General features: G+C 46.0%; 1 protein-coding gene across 1 annotated transcript; it reads right to left on the bottom strand.

The window, feature by feature from the left end:
- Positions 1 to 10,093: 10,093 nt before the first annotated feature.
- On the bottom strand, positions 10,094 to 14,633 carry LOC127293262 (eukaryotic peptide chain release factor subunit 1-3). Its single transcript, XM_051322846.2, has 3 exons — positions 14,497 to 14,633; positions 10,483 to 11,908; positions 10,094 to 10,399 (listed from the first exon to the last, which is right to left on the bottom strand). The coding sequence occupies exon 2, from the start codon at positions 11,879 to 11,881 to the stop codon at positions 10,568 to 10,570; it is 1,314 nt and encodes a 437-aa protein (XP_051178806.1). The 5' UTR covers positions 11,882 to 11,908; positions 14,497 to 14,633; the 3' UTR covers positions 10,094 to 10,399; positions 10,483 to 10,567.
- Positions 14,634 to 14,722: the final 89 nt, after the last annotated feature.

Raw genomic sequence — 14,722 nt, forward strand, 5'->3', positions numbered from 1 at the left:
ATATTGCTAAATCTTGTGATGAATTATCTTTCTTGCCTTGTTGCTCTAACAATGAAGGTTCTACTTCCTCTATTACTTGTGTTCTTACTAACCATGTAGAGGAAATCAAAGAGCTCAAGGCCCAAGTCACTTATTTGAAGATTGACTTGGTAAAGAGTCATGAAGGGAAATGCAAACTTGACACGATGTTGAGTATGCAACAATCCCCCAATGACAAGAGTGGACTTGGATTCAAATCCAACAACAAGAACAAGTCCAAGAACAACAAGAATAAGAAGGTCCAAGTACAAGTCAAAGACCCGGCCAAGATTGTTTGCTTCAAGTGCAATATTGAAGGGCGCCATGTTAGATCTTGCCCTTTGAAGAAGAAGCAAAAAGGGAAGCGGCCTCAAGCTCAAACTCATATTCAACCTCAAGTTGAAGAAATGACACTTCCAAAGAAGAAACAATCCAATGCTCCCATTGTGGAGAAATCTAGTGAGAAGAAGGAGAAGAAAAGAACTTGCTACATATGCCGTGAGAAGGGCCACATCTCCTCCTTTTGCACTATTGGTACCTCATCCAACTCTATCGCCATTGATGATGTTTATTCTCTTCGTAAGGATGAGGGTGGCAATGTATTTGCCAAATATGTTGGTGCTCAAAGTGGTGTCGAGAAAAGAACCATTTGGGTTTCCAAGCCTATTGTGACTAACCTCTTAGGACCCAACTTAGTTGGGGACCAACAATACAAAACTTGATCAATAGGTTCTTGTTGGAGGGCATTGGAGACTTGGCTACATCATGAATAATTAAGGGATCTTCATCATTTATATTATCTCAAGCCAAGTCTTTTGGTTATCTTACTTCTATCATATATTCAATGTTCCTCCTTGTGGTAACATGTGCTCAACTCATTTATATTGAAAGTTACTTGCCCCTTTGCATGTGTTAGTTTTATTCCTAACATGTTTTTGTGTATGATGTGCTTCCTACTTGCTTTTCTTGAGAAATCAAGTCTATGCATGTTGGGTTACACACCATGTATTTGTGTTTGTGTTGGAGCCTCTTTGCATCTTGTTGTATCTTATATGGCTCTTATGAGCGATTAATGGACTATCCCATTTTGGGGGAGTGATATTTCTTTGGGAATTTCATGATCCTAACAATGTGTGTACATGAGGAATATCATTTAGAATTGATATTGCAAGATTATCTAGTCTCTATGTGGTATGTCATCTTCATGAGAAAATCAAATTCTAATGTCCATTAATACCCCTAGTTGGATCTTATTTGCCTCTTGTGAAAATAAATTTCTTATCACATTATGGGGGAGTAATAAGCTTTGTGCATATTACAAGCCTAGAAAATATGAACATTTGAGGTTGTGTCACATAGAATTGCTATTGTAAATTATCTCTCTCAAATGTGGCATGTTTGCTCAAAAAAGTTCCAATTTGCTTAAATGGCTTCATTGCTAATATCTTTGTGGATCTTATTTGTGAAAGTTTTTCTTGGCATGGTTTTTCACAACGTGTCCCTCAATACACTTTTGGGAAACCATGTGCCTCAAGTCATTCTATTAATTGCTTTGCATGTTGGCATGAATGCTATTAATTTCTTTGCATGTTGGTATGACTAATTAAAGCTATCAAGAAACTCTCTTTGCATAATGGTTAACTCTTATCTTTTACCATATGCTTTATTTGGTGTAAATATGATCTTACGTATACTTACAAACTACCACCGGGAAATATTTCCTAATACCTCTTGTCCTAGGACAATTGGCAATCTCTTATGAGGTAGAGATTTATTGATCATATTTACATTGGCTCTTGTGTTTAAATTGCCTTATTTATTGCCATGAATTAGGTGTGCTTTGACTCCCATGTGTCTTCCTTGCATCTTATGGATCTAATTTGTCTATTCAAACTTTCTTAGCATTTTTAGTAGATATAGATAGCGTGATGATCCTAGTTTTATGCATTTTGTATTCATATGCAAAATCATAGATAATGCACTAATATTGGGGGAGCTCTCCTATATTTGTTAGAATGCTTAACATCTCTTGTTCATTATCAAAAATTTGGTTTTGGGAGACATAAATTTTCTTTTTGGTACTTTGTGCCATCATAAAAAGTGTCGAGGGTTTGGTTTATTTGTTGGAACCTTGCTCTCTTGGGAGTTGGTTATATCATTTCTTTGTGTTTAGGTTTAATTAGCTTCTTATAATGAGATAAGTCTTTGGAGTCAATCTTGTGTTGATTTGATTCTTTGATATAATTTGGACAACCATATATTGTCTCTTGATTTATTTGGTGTTTTGTCCAAATTGTATCTTCCTTTGGTTCTTGAAAGTATTGTGCATGCATATTTAATATATTTATATCTTATGGCATGTGTTACTTTCTTTGATCCAATATATAGGGTAAACTCCAGCAATTCCTATTTGGCTAAGATGTGCATGAAATTCAATTTCATATCTATATGCACATAGTATTGTGGAGTTTGTCCTATATGTTGTGGTGTGTCTAACTACTTCGGACCCAATTAGTTTAGGGACCATTTTGTACTTACCTTTGTGTTAGGTACAATGGATATGCATTGGATGCTTGTCTCACTCCTGGGAAGAAGTGGTGACTCAATGGTAACTTGAGGCAAGCTAGGATGGAACTCATATCTACTACATCCACACCAATGCTATCTCGGTAACAAGTATCTTCTCGTGCATATTTTTATAGCATCCAACCGTGTGGTTGCATCTTGGCATGAATCTTTTGATTTGGAAATATTATGCTTCTTGCAAAGATTTTAATGAAACATCTTTATTGAAAATGTGAGTAAATTGATGAGCACATTTGTTGGGAAGTATATAAAATCATGCTCATGATTTATCCATCCCAACTATGTCTATCTAGCAATTTTATTGCATATCAATTCCTAAAGCCTCTCACATGTGCAATATCGATGAAAGTGCAAATTGAGTTATTTATTTTGTTATCCTTGTTTGTGATACTTGTTGCCTTTCTCAAAGCATCCCAACTATCTTCTATCCCTTGTTGATATTTGTGATGTATTTTATGTGTTTATGGTTTAAGTTCATGAATGTACAATAAGATAAAATTGAGCCTTTGGCCATGCTATTAAGCAAAAAAAATCTTATTGGTATATTGCATGACTTCGTCTAGGATATCATGCTATATTTCTTGTGTATCTATTTTGTGTGTGCATGTTTCTTTGTGGATAAATATCTTTGTGATATTGTCCACTTAGAGAAACTTATACACATAAGAGATGATACATCTCCATTTGATATCGTATTTATTTGTTGTGTGTTGATTGGTCATGCTAAGCAATATAATTCATTGAAGACTATGATGATGTTTTTTTCTCATCCTTGTAATAGTCTTATAATATGTTGTATCATGTCTTTCACATATCCTTTTGGTTGAGCCTTTTATTATGGTTCCTCTTACTTGTTGCTCAACCATTTGTTTATTGCAAGTGTTAAGCTTAATTATCTATCTATGATCTATTGTAAATGTTTGTGTTTTAAATAGTAATGACGGAGTGAGGATTCCTTGTTATGCATATTGTATTCAAATGCAACATTTTAATTTATGCATGTACCTTGGGGAGCTTCCTCATTTTATTTAAAGCACTATTTGTGGTGGTCATTAGAGTTTAATTCACTTGGTATCTTTTGTTTTGAATGATATTATGGGAGTGATGATTCCATGTTTGTGCACTTTTTACTCCAATGCAAATTGTCTAGTTTGTGCACAAACCTTTGGGAGCTTCCTCATATTATTTAGAGCAATCTTCTTGATCTTATCATAATATCTATCTTTCTTTTGGTATCTTCTTTGTGGTTCATTTGGTTGCTTGCGTCATTTGTTGTGGCTTGTTGACTTTGTTATCTTTTTGCAATCTTTGATCCTATCTATAGTGTGATCCCTTCCGAATATTCGTCATTGGATACGTGCATTTGATTCCACTCAAATTGCGAGAAATGCACATAGTACGGAGGAACTCTCACTATATTGGCCTTCTAAATTTTTCACCCATTTCGGCAATTGGTGCCAATTGGGGAAAAGTTTGGAGGGTTTAAGGGAATTTGGTTATGTCTTTGCTTTGTGCTTAAGCATGTGCCTTTATTGCATTGCATCTTGTTGCTTTGCATAGTTGAATATTTAGAGAAAACTCCACTAGGCTTTGAATGTCAATATATGCTCTTGCATATATTATGGGGGAGTTTGCTCTATGTATTCAACTTGGTTGTTACTTAAATTCCTTATATAAACCCTCTCAAAGAGATTGTCATCAATTACCAAAATGGGGCAGATTGAAAGTGCATGGAGCCCCCATGTGTGGTTTTGGTAATTAATGACATTCCCTATGGACTAATGTTTGCATTGAGTTATATTTGTAGGTGTTGTCCATAGGCAATGCTTGAACCATATGTTGGCTTCAAGGTTGCAATAAGAAGAAATTTATGAAGGATATCAAGTGTCAAGTATGTCTTGAAGATGAAGATGAAGTGAGCCCTCAAGTTACTTCAAGACATCAACATGATGAAGAATGAAGAAATGAAGTGCAAGTTCAAGATGAGCCAAACTCGAACAGATCATATGATTGAAGCTTGCCATCCATATGGTGATCATGGATATGTGAAGATGCGCCGAAGAAGAAGCTCTCCCATAGTGAGTATGGGGGAGCATTTCGCATGACTTCATCAAGCAAGCACAATCAAGAAAGGTGTTCCATCTTGTTGCGGTCAAGACCGTCATCATCAAGCCCAAGTGGAATGCGCAAAGTTAAGGTTTGCTCTTGATAGGGTTTCTTTCTCTCCGGTCTCATGGTGTAGTTGGAGACCGTTTTATAGTTTAGTTGTTGTACTATCAACAGGGCTCTCGAGTGAGTAACTCGATTGTATCCTTCGAAGAGCTCAAACCTTTGCATCCTTGCATCATCTTTCTTGGTTGTTATTTGGATCTTATCCATGTGATGTTTCAGAACTTGTGTTTATTCTCATGAAAAGCTCTAGTTCATCAAGAATGGTTTTTGCACGGGCAACTTGTTGCATTTTCAAGGTTGGAGGTTTTACCGGTATGTATTTTTTAGATAGGTCAAACCTTTCTTCATTTATTTCTATCCTACCTTACTGGACTATGATGTTTCCCTGCATGATCTTGTAGAGCTTGTTACTAGCTTCGAAACGAGTCCAAGATCATCAAAATCGGAGTCCGGATGCAAAAGTTCTTGAAGTTTTCGTGAAGTAGTTTTTTGGCCGGACCGGAACTTCCGCCCTACTTCCGGTGAACTTCCGGAAATGCTGATTCTGCACGCAGAAATCATACCGGGAGCATTCCGGGGGCGTCCTACTTCACCCGGAAGTTGGCCGGTACTTCCGGGGGGCGGAAGTTCCGCCCCAAGTGACCGGAAGTTCCGGTTTTGACGAGTTTTGTGCATAACGGGCAGATTTCTCTTGCCCTATTTAAGGGGGTCTTCTTCCCCAAAGTTTCCTATCCGTTTGAGCTCGTTTTTGCCCCATTGTTGACCTTCTTTGAGCTTGCTATCTCCCTCTCCCCCCCCCCCCCATGAATCTTGCATCTATTTGAGAGAAAGATAGAGGAGATCTAGATCTACATCTTCACCAATCAAATCCCTCTCTTTGTGAGGGGAATCCACTAGATCTAGATCTTGGAGAAATTTGGTGTTCCTCCTCCTATTTGTTCGTCATCTCTTATTCCCCCAATAGCTTTTGTAGCTTTGTTGAAATTTGAGAGAGAAGTACTTGAGCATCTTTGTGGTGTTCTTGCCATTGCATTTGGTGCATCGGGTTGAGTTCTCCACTGTGATTCGTGGAAGTGAAAGTGAGAAAGTTGTTACTTTTGGGTTCTTGGAAACCTAGACGGATTTGAGGCCTTTGTGGCGATTTTTTGGGAGCCTCCAACTAAGCTGTGGATGCGTGCCCAAGCTTTGTGTAAGGCCCGGTTTCCGCCTCGAAGGAAATTCCTTAGTGGAACCGTGACCTAGGCCTTTGTGGCGAGGGTCACCGGAGAATAAGGTGAGGCGCCTTCGTGGCGTTCGGTGTGTGGTGTGAGTACCGCATCTTGGGGTGAGGCCTTTGTGGCGTTGGTGTGCATCGAGCAACCACACCTCAAGGTGAGCCTCTTGTGGCGTTCGGGAGCACTAAGCCACCGCACCTCTCCAACGGAGATTAGCACTCGCAAGAGTGTGAACTTCGGGATAAATCATCGTCTCCCGTTGCCTCGGTTATCTCTATACCCGAGCTCTTTACTTATGCACTTTACTTTGTGATATCCATCGTGCTTGAAGTTATATATATTGCTATCACCAAGTTGCTTATATTGCTTAGCATAAGTTGTTGGTGCACATAGGTGAACCATAGTATATAGGTTTTGGACCTGACAAAGTAAACGCTAGTTTTATTCCACATTTGTTAAGCCCGTCTCGTAAAAGTTTTAAACCGCCTATTCACCCCCCCCCCCCCCTCTAGGCAACATCTGTGTCCTTTCAGCTAGTTAAATGAGACGCTTACTAGGGATTCCGGTTTATTTACAAAACACACATGCATTAATGTTTCCCGTTAATGCAATTATAGCATGAAATATAAAAATCTATCATAAAGATTAGGATATAATAACAACCACTTTACTATTATCTCTCGGGCATATCTCCAACAGCCAAGGGCACGAGTTTACCGCCCATCACCGAGCCGCGCCTCCGATTCAGCGGGATCACGCGGTCCTCTAGCTCCTTAATAGCGAGGATGAGGATGGTGGTCTCTCTGTCGTCCTCCTAGAGCAGATCCTCGATGTCGGAATTGTTTGAGAAGGACGAATCAGAGAGTTCATCCTCGAATCGGGCAGCGAGTCCGTGGGCGGGCCGTAGAGGTGAGGGAGGAGACGCGGGCAGGATGTGGCGCAAACGAGGGAAGCTCGGCGTCGGCGGATGTGGCCAAATCGGGCGACGGCGGTGACAGAGTCTGGTGCCGGCGCGTGGAACGGGTGAGAGCACGAGGTGGTGGAGGTGAAACTTCATCGCACCCTAGATATGATGCGAGTGTGGGTTCTCGTTCAGTTCGGCCTCTAGGCCCATGTATTCAGGCCCACGGGCATTTTTTTGCGCGCCCCGTAAAAACAATTTATGGGTCGACTTGTTTACAGTAATTGATCTACGCCATTTTTCGAACCGAACCCACAAATTAGTGGTTATTTTTCAGTTTTCGCACTTTTACAGCTATTAGAGATGCCCAGCCGCGTCCCCTAAAGGTTTTTTGGGCGCACCAGACATTTTTTCGTTCCCAGACGCGCGCCCCAAAGCCTCCTTCCGTCTGGCGCGGCCCAATATGTTGTACGAAGCCTCGAGCCCGTCCCTGGTCCACAGGGGATGCTCTGGGCACGCCAGACACAACAAAAATCGAGGCGGGGAGTGGCGGCCCGATGCGTCAACGACACATAAAAATTCCACCCTCCCTCCCACCATATCGCGCCTCTCGCGCCACAACCCGCCCTCCAGCCGCACTTTTCTGCCCTCCCAAAAGCTTTCACCGCCTATCTCGCCGATTCATTTCTCCCTCCCGCCGTCGCTACTCTCTCCCTCCCGCCGCCGCTACCCTCTCCCATCCATTGCGCCACCGACATGCCCCAAAAAATGGCCAAGAAAGCGGCCACCAAGCCACCGGGCAATGAGGCAGCGACGAAAGGGCCGAAGGGCCCTCTTCGCGAAGCCGCGGAAAGCGCCATCGGCGAGGAAGAAGTTGAATGGCTGGACCGACGAAAGGTGGGAGGAAGACTGCATGCGGCGCAAGCTGTCGACGGCGTTGCGGAGGGGACGGCGGATGGTGGAGCATGAGAAGAAGTCAGAGGCGGTGTGTGCGCACCAGAAGGCCGTATTGGCCGCGTGTATCGCTGCTACCAACGCGAGCCCATGGAGTACGTCGGCCATCGCGCACATTCCGGGAGTGGCGTCCCCGTCGACACCTAGTTTCTTCAACGAGGGCCCTTCTGCGACTCCAGGGTGCGTGACACCGAACTTTTCGCCGCGGTACAAGGTTGCGCTGCCGCATGGCGGCTTCAACCCAAACGACGTGTTCTACTTCCCGGCGCGGATGGCGCCCCGTTCACTGGCCGCAGCGGTCCGCTCGAATTCGAGGGCGCCGGTGGTTCGTTTGGGGAGGAGGAGGAGGAGGAGGGGAGTACGAGGGGTGGAGGAGGACGACGACGATGACGAGAGGGCGGCGACGAAGAGGACGACGAGGATGAGGATGCCGCGGAGGATGCATAGGGTCTCGTGGAGGTTGACGCGGCCGGTGTGAGGAAGAAGAGGAAGAAGAAGGCGACCTCGGGCACACGAGGCCCCAAGTGGAAGGTTCTGGAGGATGAATGCCTCTGCGAGTCGTGATCGACGGTGAGCCATGGCTCGTTCTGTAATATGATCGCGCGTCAAGTACTTTGATTGCGGCTAGTTCGATCGCGACGACTTCAGAACGATCTCTTTTGAACGTGAACTATTTGAATTTATATTTGGGAGCCGCATTTAGGGGACGCGGCTGGGGAGCGACGTCCCCCAAACGCGACACGAAGAAAACACGTCCCCTAAACCCCAAATACTCGATCCGGCGCCGTTTAGGGGGACACAGCTGGAGATGCTCTTAGACACAAAGTTAACAAGATCTATCATATGCAAAACTACCTGGAGGACAAGATGATGGGCATAGCTCCAGGCATCTTTGAAGATTGTGCTCTCTTATGGTGGGAACAAATGCGAGTTGCCACCGGAATGGCTAACGTCCAATCAGAACATGGGAGGCAATGAAAGAAGAAATGCATTCCCACTTAGTGTTCTAGTGCATTACACACGTTACTTCTACAAGAAACTTCAAGAGCTTAAACAAGGGGCAAGAAATGTGGGAGAATATAACAAAGAAATGCCTAGGCAGCTCAATGGAAATAAAAATATGGCACGGTGATTGATTCATCAGTGAATTTGATGTTTCTTGCAATTTCCTGCATTATATTAGAAAATATGAGTTGATTAACTCCAGTTAGCAAATTTAGCCAACTGACCTGACACCCCAAAATTAGGCAGTGCGCCTCCTTGCCTGAAGGAAAACAAGCTCATTCGTCTGTGTCCGCTGTCTAAGTTTGCCTTCCTCGGGCAAATCTGTTCTGGCCTCAGCCAAGAATCATGCATGAGCAGTTTGCATGCCAGCCTCCACCACACACGTACGCGCAGCTGGTTCTCCACGGTCCTGAGCCCCGCACGCGCGCCACCGCCGTCGCATCGTCGCCATCATGGCCGCGGCGCTCGTCAAGATCGTCGCCCTCGTCGCCGCCATGGCCGCGGTGGTCGCGCTCAGCTTCTTCCTCCGATACCGGTGCCGCCACCTGCCGTCCCCGTTCCTGCCCGGCGGGGAGCGGCTGGTGATCGTGGTGATCAACGAGCAGCAGGTCGGCGAGGAGCTGGACCTCACCGACGGCAACGTGCAGCTCCTCTGCCACGGCTACAGCGAGCACAACCTGAGCAACTCCGTGTGGTCGACGCGCGCCGATATCCCCAGCGCCGCGGCGGCGCACATGACGCTGCCGGCCGTGCGCGGCGACGAGGTGTTCGAGGTGCTGTGCTCGTACCGCGGCTCCAACCGCTGCTGGGCGCACGGCGTGCGGCTGTTCTGGAACCCGGGCCACGACGTGCTCCTCTGCAGGGAGTTGGGCGGCGGGTGCGAGGTCAGGTTCCGCAAGGACGGCGGCGTCGAGAAGCAGTACGGGACGGCGGGGTACAAGGCGCAGTACGACGCGCAGCCCCCCTTGTTCCTGGGCTTCGTGCCGGACTTCGACAACGCCAGGGACGGCGTCTGCTCGTCGTCGAGCTGCATCGGCAGGACGGTCAACAGGGTGATCGGCGAGGAGAGCTGCTGCGACGATTCCTGCGGGGGGTGGGAGATGGCAGCGCCAAAGAATTCATCGTGATCGCTTGCATTATTGTAGAATACCTTCCTCATTTCTGTATCATGTGTAGAGTACCTGATTTTCTTTATGATGTAGAGTATGCAACTAGAAACTGATTAATAGGAAAAAAACACAGATACACTTGAATCCCAATCCAATTTAACCTTTCGGCATGACAAGTTGACAACAGTAGCTTACAATAACTCAAATTTAGGACAGACTTTTTCCCCATTGGACCACTTGCTAAAAGTCGAAACTTAGACAGACTCTCAGTTCACATAACAGCAAAATAGGAGGTAACAACCAAGTTTTGTATCACACAGTTCTCATTGTGATTTAGGAGAATAACATCTCGACACCATTTAACAGAGGACTTGTGATTGTATCATTTCAGACTTCTAAAGCAGAATATGAAGCTCCCCCGCGCCCATCAGTCAATGGATCTGAAAATAGGAGAGGAGAGTTTCAGATATCATGTAATCGGCAATGGAATTTTATAAGCTAATGCATAGGGAACGAAACTCACAGCTCCTTTGAAGTGCTCCAGAACAAATAGTCGAGCAGAATTCAGAATTAATCGTGATTGCATCTGGCATTTGACTGATTAGTTGCTAATCAGAGTCTTCGTAGACACCCTCATCATCGTCAAGATCATCAAAAGAACGAATGTCCAGCTGGTAGCGCAGGATACCACCAATGCCACCAAATCCTCGGCAAAACTGTGAGCCCTCTTGAGATTTGTTGGTAACAAATTCAAGAGTGCACCCGAACTTCTTGTATTCATTAGCAAACCATTCCAAAAGAGTTGTTTTCTCCTGAACTTCCAGCTCAGCATTGGTTTCTGCATCACGGAAATTGCTCTGGTCAGCTTCAGTCTCTTTGTTCAGATGCTTTATGATAATTTCTCCACTTGCACTGTGCTTAAGCACATATCGGTTGACATCAAGGTTTTCCCACACCATCAGAGTTTCAACAGCACCCATCTCAAGAGCCTTCAGGGTGTCATCAACGCCAAAGACATACTTCCCAGTATCTTGACTAATCTCTTCAAAGTACTTCCCAATCAACTTCTTCTCCTGTATGAACTTCACATTTGCTAGAATTTCAGCTGATAACTCAATGGCTTGGTTGAAACCATTCTCACCACCATATGAAACATCAACCACATTCAGTATTTTGGTCTGAAGGCGCTGATCAAACATGTCAGATTGGCTTAGTTCTGTTTTAAAATCAGCAGAACCAGCCAATATTAGTCCCGCAACATTAGGCTGGCTGGTAGCTGGGTTGATGAAGAACTGAGTGGCAAGTTCAGCTGTCTTCCGAACGTAATTATGACGCTTTTCCATCCGAAGGCGAGCAAAACGCAGAGCAGATTGCCCTCCTCTTCCATGCTTCTTTGGGAGATCTACAGTAAATTTGTGAAGCACTTCACGAGTGTTGCCACTAAGTGTGCCGAAAAGAGTTCCATTACCATCCATAATAATGAACCCAAACTTGTCATCAGATTCCAAGAGCTCACTCAAGGCTTCAGTGTGAAATTTGTTGTCGCAAAGGTACAAGGATGCATTGATAGGCTTGAATGGCTCAAAATCAATAGTAACCTTCTTCTCCTTGCCATCGTCAGTTAGAATTGTTCCAGTGTAGAGAACTAATCCATTTGGTGGAACCCTATTATACAGCTTCAGCCTCTGCTGAGCTGAGGTGATGGCTGCCAGAACAGATTGGCGGTTGACTCTACTCTTGATATTTGAAGCGGTACCATATTCATCACCCAGCATCTTGGTCACACGTGAGACTTGATCACGTGGAGGCATAATCAGAGAGATCATGCTTGTGCCATTGCCCCTAGCAGATTCAAGTCCCTTGATCAGCTTCTTAATCTTCCACATCTCAATATTCTTGTCGGTTTCATGACTATCAGACATCTTGACAAACTAGCGTGCTCAATTCACCTGCAGAATATAGAAGCTATTTTTTTAGGATAAAAAGTAGGGAATATAGAAGCTATCAACTGTATGAAAGGGATTAAATGGGAGCTGACAGCAAACAAGTGATAAAAAATGGAGTCTAAGATATTGCTGTCAGGAAATTAACTTAAGCTTTTGCCTGAAAATAGAGAGTGGGTGCACCCAAAGGCTATACAAAGCATGCACATTAGCCTGTTCCAGTAGCTGCAGTGCCATCTTACTTAAATACTACGAGAGCAAAATCAACATGCAATCTGCGTCAACTTTTGGACAGAATACAATTGTAGAAGTGGATAGGTTTGCAAGCTTTTAATTACCCACAGCAATATGCCAACAACAGTAAATACCATGAGTTGTCGCCTTGTCGGAGTTGGACACCGACAGATACGGAAGGAACTGCGATTTTTTTAAAATAATACATTTTTTTGGTTATTTTTAGAAATAATAACCGGTTCCAATCTTTGTCACAAATAATACACTGTCGGGGACACGTACCCCGATTAGAAAAAATCGGGAACAGCAAACCCGATTAGAGGTAGTCGGGGTAGGCTACCCCGAGTTCTTTGATTTTTTTGCGCCACGTGAAACTGTCCTTAGCTTTTGTAGTAATTCGGGTGGAGGAACCCGATTCTTCCCAATCAGGATAGAGTAACCCGACATGCATGGGGAAAATTAATATTGAACCTGCGGGCATATGCACCGGGCAGAACTCAGATTTTGATTGGTCCAGCTCTCACGCTGGGTCATACAGCAGCTGCTGTCATTCTCCAGTACAGAGGAGGATACAAAGCTGAATACATTCGTCGGGCCCAGCAATTAAGTGCCTATTCCCATCCGCAGCGAAATCATAGGCAGCGGCGGCGATGTCCCCTGAGCCGGACGAGCAGGACGACAAGGAGGAGGCGTAGGCCGTGCCGCGGCTGGGCATGTAGTCGCGGAGCATCTCGACAACATCCCGGTAGCGCAAGGAGCGCGTACCCAGAGCTCGAGCGCGGCGACGCCTCCAGCGCGGACGCCACGTGGCCGAGCGCCGCCTCCGCGCCGAATCGTCCACCGTGCACGCGCGGGTGTCGATGGAGACGAGGATTCTGGTCGGGGCGGCGGCGTCGGGGTGGGGCGGCGGCAGCGGAGCGGGGCGAGCTCGGGGCGGGGCGGGGCCTGGGCTGGTTCGGCCGGGAGCTGGCGAGGCTGGGCGGCAGCAGCGGAGCGGGGCGAGCTCGGGGCGGGGACTGGGCTGGTTCGGCCGGGAGCTGGCGAGGCTGGGCGGCGGCAGCGGAGCGGGGCGAGCTCGGGGCGGGGCCTGGGCTGGTTCGGCCAGGAGCTGGCGAGGCTGGGCGGCGCAGGGCCTGGGCTCGTTCAGCGGGGGCAGGGCCGGGAGCTGGCGAGGCTGGGCAGCGTGGAGGCGCCATGCGGCGTGCGTGCTGCGCCGGTGCAGCCTGGAGCCATGGTCCGTGGAGGGAGAAGAAGGCTGAACATGTCGTTTGCTGCTATGCATGCGGACGACGAGATGCGCGTGCCATCTGACATGCATGCCTTCGGCCAAATCAATTTTCAAGAAATCGGGTTAGAGAAACCCGACAACATGCGCTGGATCCGGATTCTCTGCTACTCGGGGTAGCCTACCCCGACTATCCCTAATCGGGTTTGCTGTTCCCGATTCTTTCTAGTCGGGGTACGTGTCCCCGACAGTGTATTATTTGTGACAAAGATTGAAACTGAGTATTATTTTTGGAAATAACGAGAAAAAATGTATTATTTAAAAAAAACGCGAAGGAATTGTATCCGCATGCTATTCTTTATTACAAGCAAAAAAGGAAAGTAAGGCCTGCCTCTTGTATTAAGATGTTAGAAATATTACAGTAAATTCCAAAACACAGGAAGTCTGGCCTTCAAACCAACTCTAAGCATACTGCTAACTGACATGGTACACCCTCGATTCCCGCGAGCTTGACATCTTAAAATCGATATGGTCCTGGATGGTGTGCGCGGCATGTTGCCGTGTGCAGAGCCCGGCCTCGAACACCTCTACAAACTCGAGATCTAGAAGATGTACCCTGGGTGCTTCTACAAACTCGAGATCTAGAAGAACTGCAGGCCACTTCTTGCACAAGACTAACAGACAGTGTGTGCTCAAAAATAGGAAACACAGTAGACCAGCCGACAAACAGAAAGATGTATGTACCCTGGGTCCAATTTAATCCTAGAACGGGTTCTTCTCCACGAACATAGCTTCGAATCTTACAAGCATACAGGAAAAAATAATACGAAACCATGTAAAATAGGACAGATGAGGCACACAGACATGAAAAAAAGATGCGTATAGCACGGGAAATGGCGGCCCGACATGGGTATCACCAATCCGCAGCAACGCAAACTTAGCACGGAGAAGCCTAAGCAGCTAGCCTGCTCAGATCTGCGAGCCCGGAGCTAAGAGCACGACAGCGGCAAAGCAAGAAACTAAGCTAATCTCAGCCCAAAACCGGATAGGCAAGGGCGGATCTAGATGGCGGCGTCGCGAATTCGTCGAGGTTAGTCTGAGATTTAAGGATTCACTAGATGCGCAAACGACATACCTCAATAATCGATATCTGCGGACGAGGTAGAACGGTGAGGGCGATGGCGGCGGCGGCGGCGGCGGCGGAGGGGTTTGTGTAGTAGGGAAGGGAAGGGCAGGGTTGGGAGATGACTGGGTGAGGTTTCGGCGTTGACGGTAACGGTAAAGTACGGCACAGCGGCGGTAGACTGATAATGGGAGAGATCTCAGGGTACGTTGGGTTGCTGTCCAAGACGAATTTTACC

Source organism: Lolium perenne, chromosome 4, assembly GCF_019359855.2.
Source record: "Lolium perenne isolate Kyuss_39 chromosome 4, Kyuss_2.0, whole genome shotgun sequence".
NCBI classification, from domain to species: domain Eukaryota; kingdom Viridiplantae; phylum Streptophyta; class Magnoliopsida; order Poales; family Poaceae; genus Lolium; species Lolium perenne.

What these genes read in the sequence shown, in the direction of transcription:
- LOC127293262 (XM_051322846.2), bottom strand. Translation starts at nt 11,881, where the DNA reads ATGTCTGATAGTCATGAAACCGACAAGAATATTGAGATGTGGAAGATT.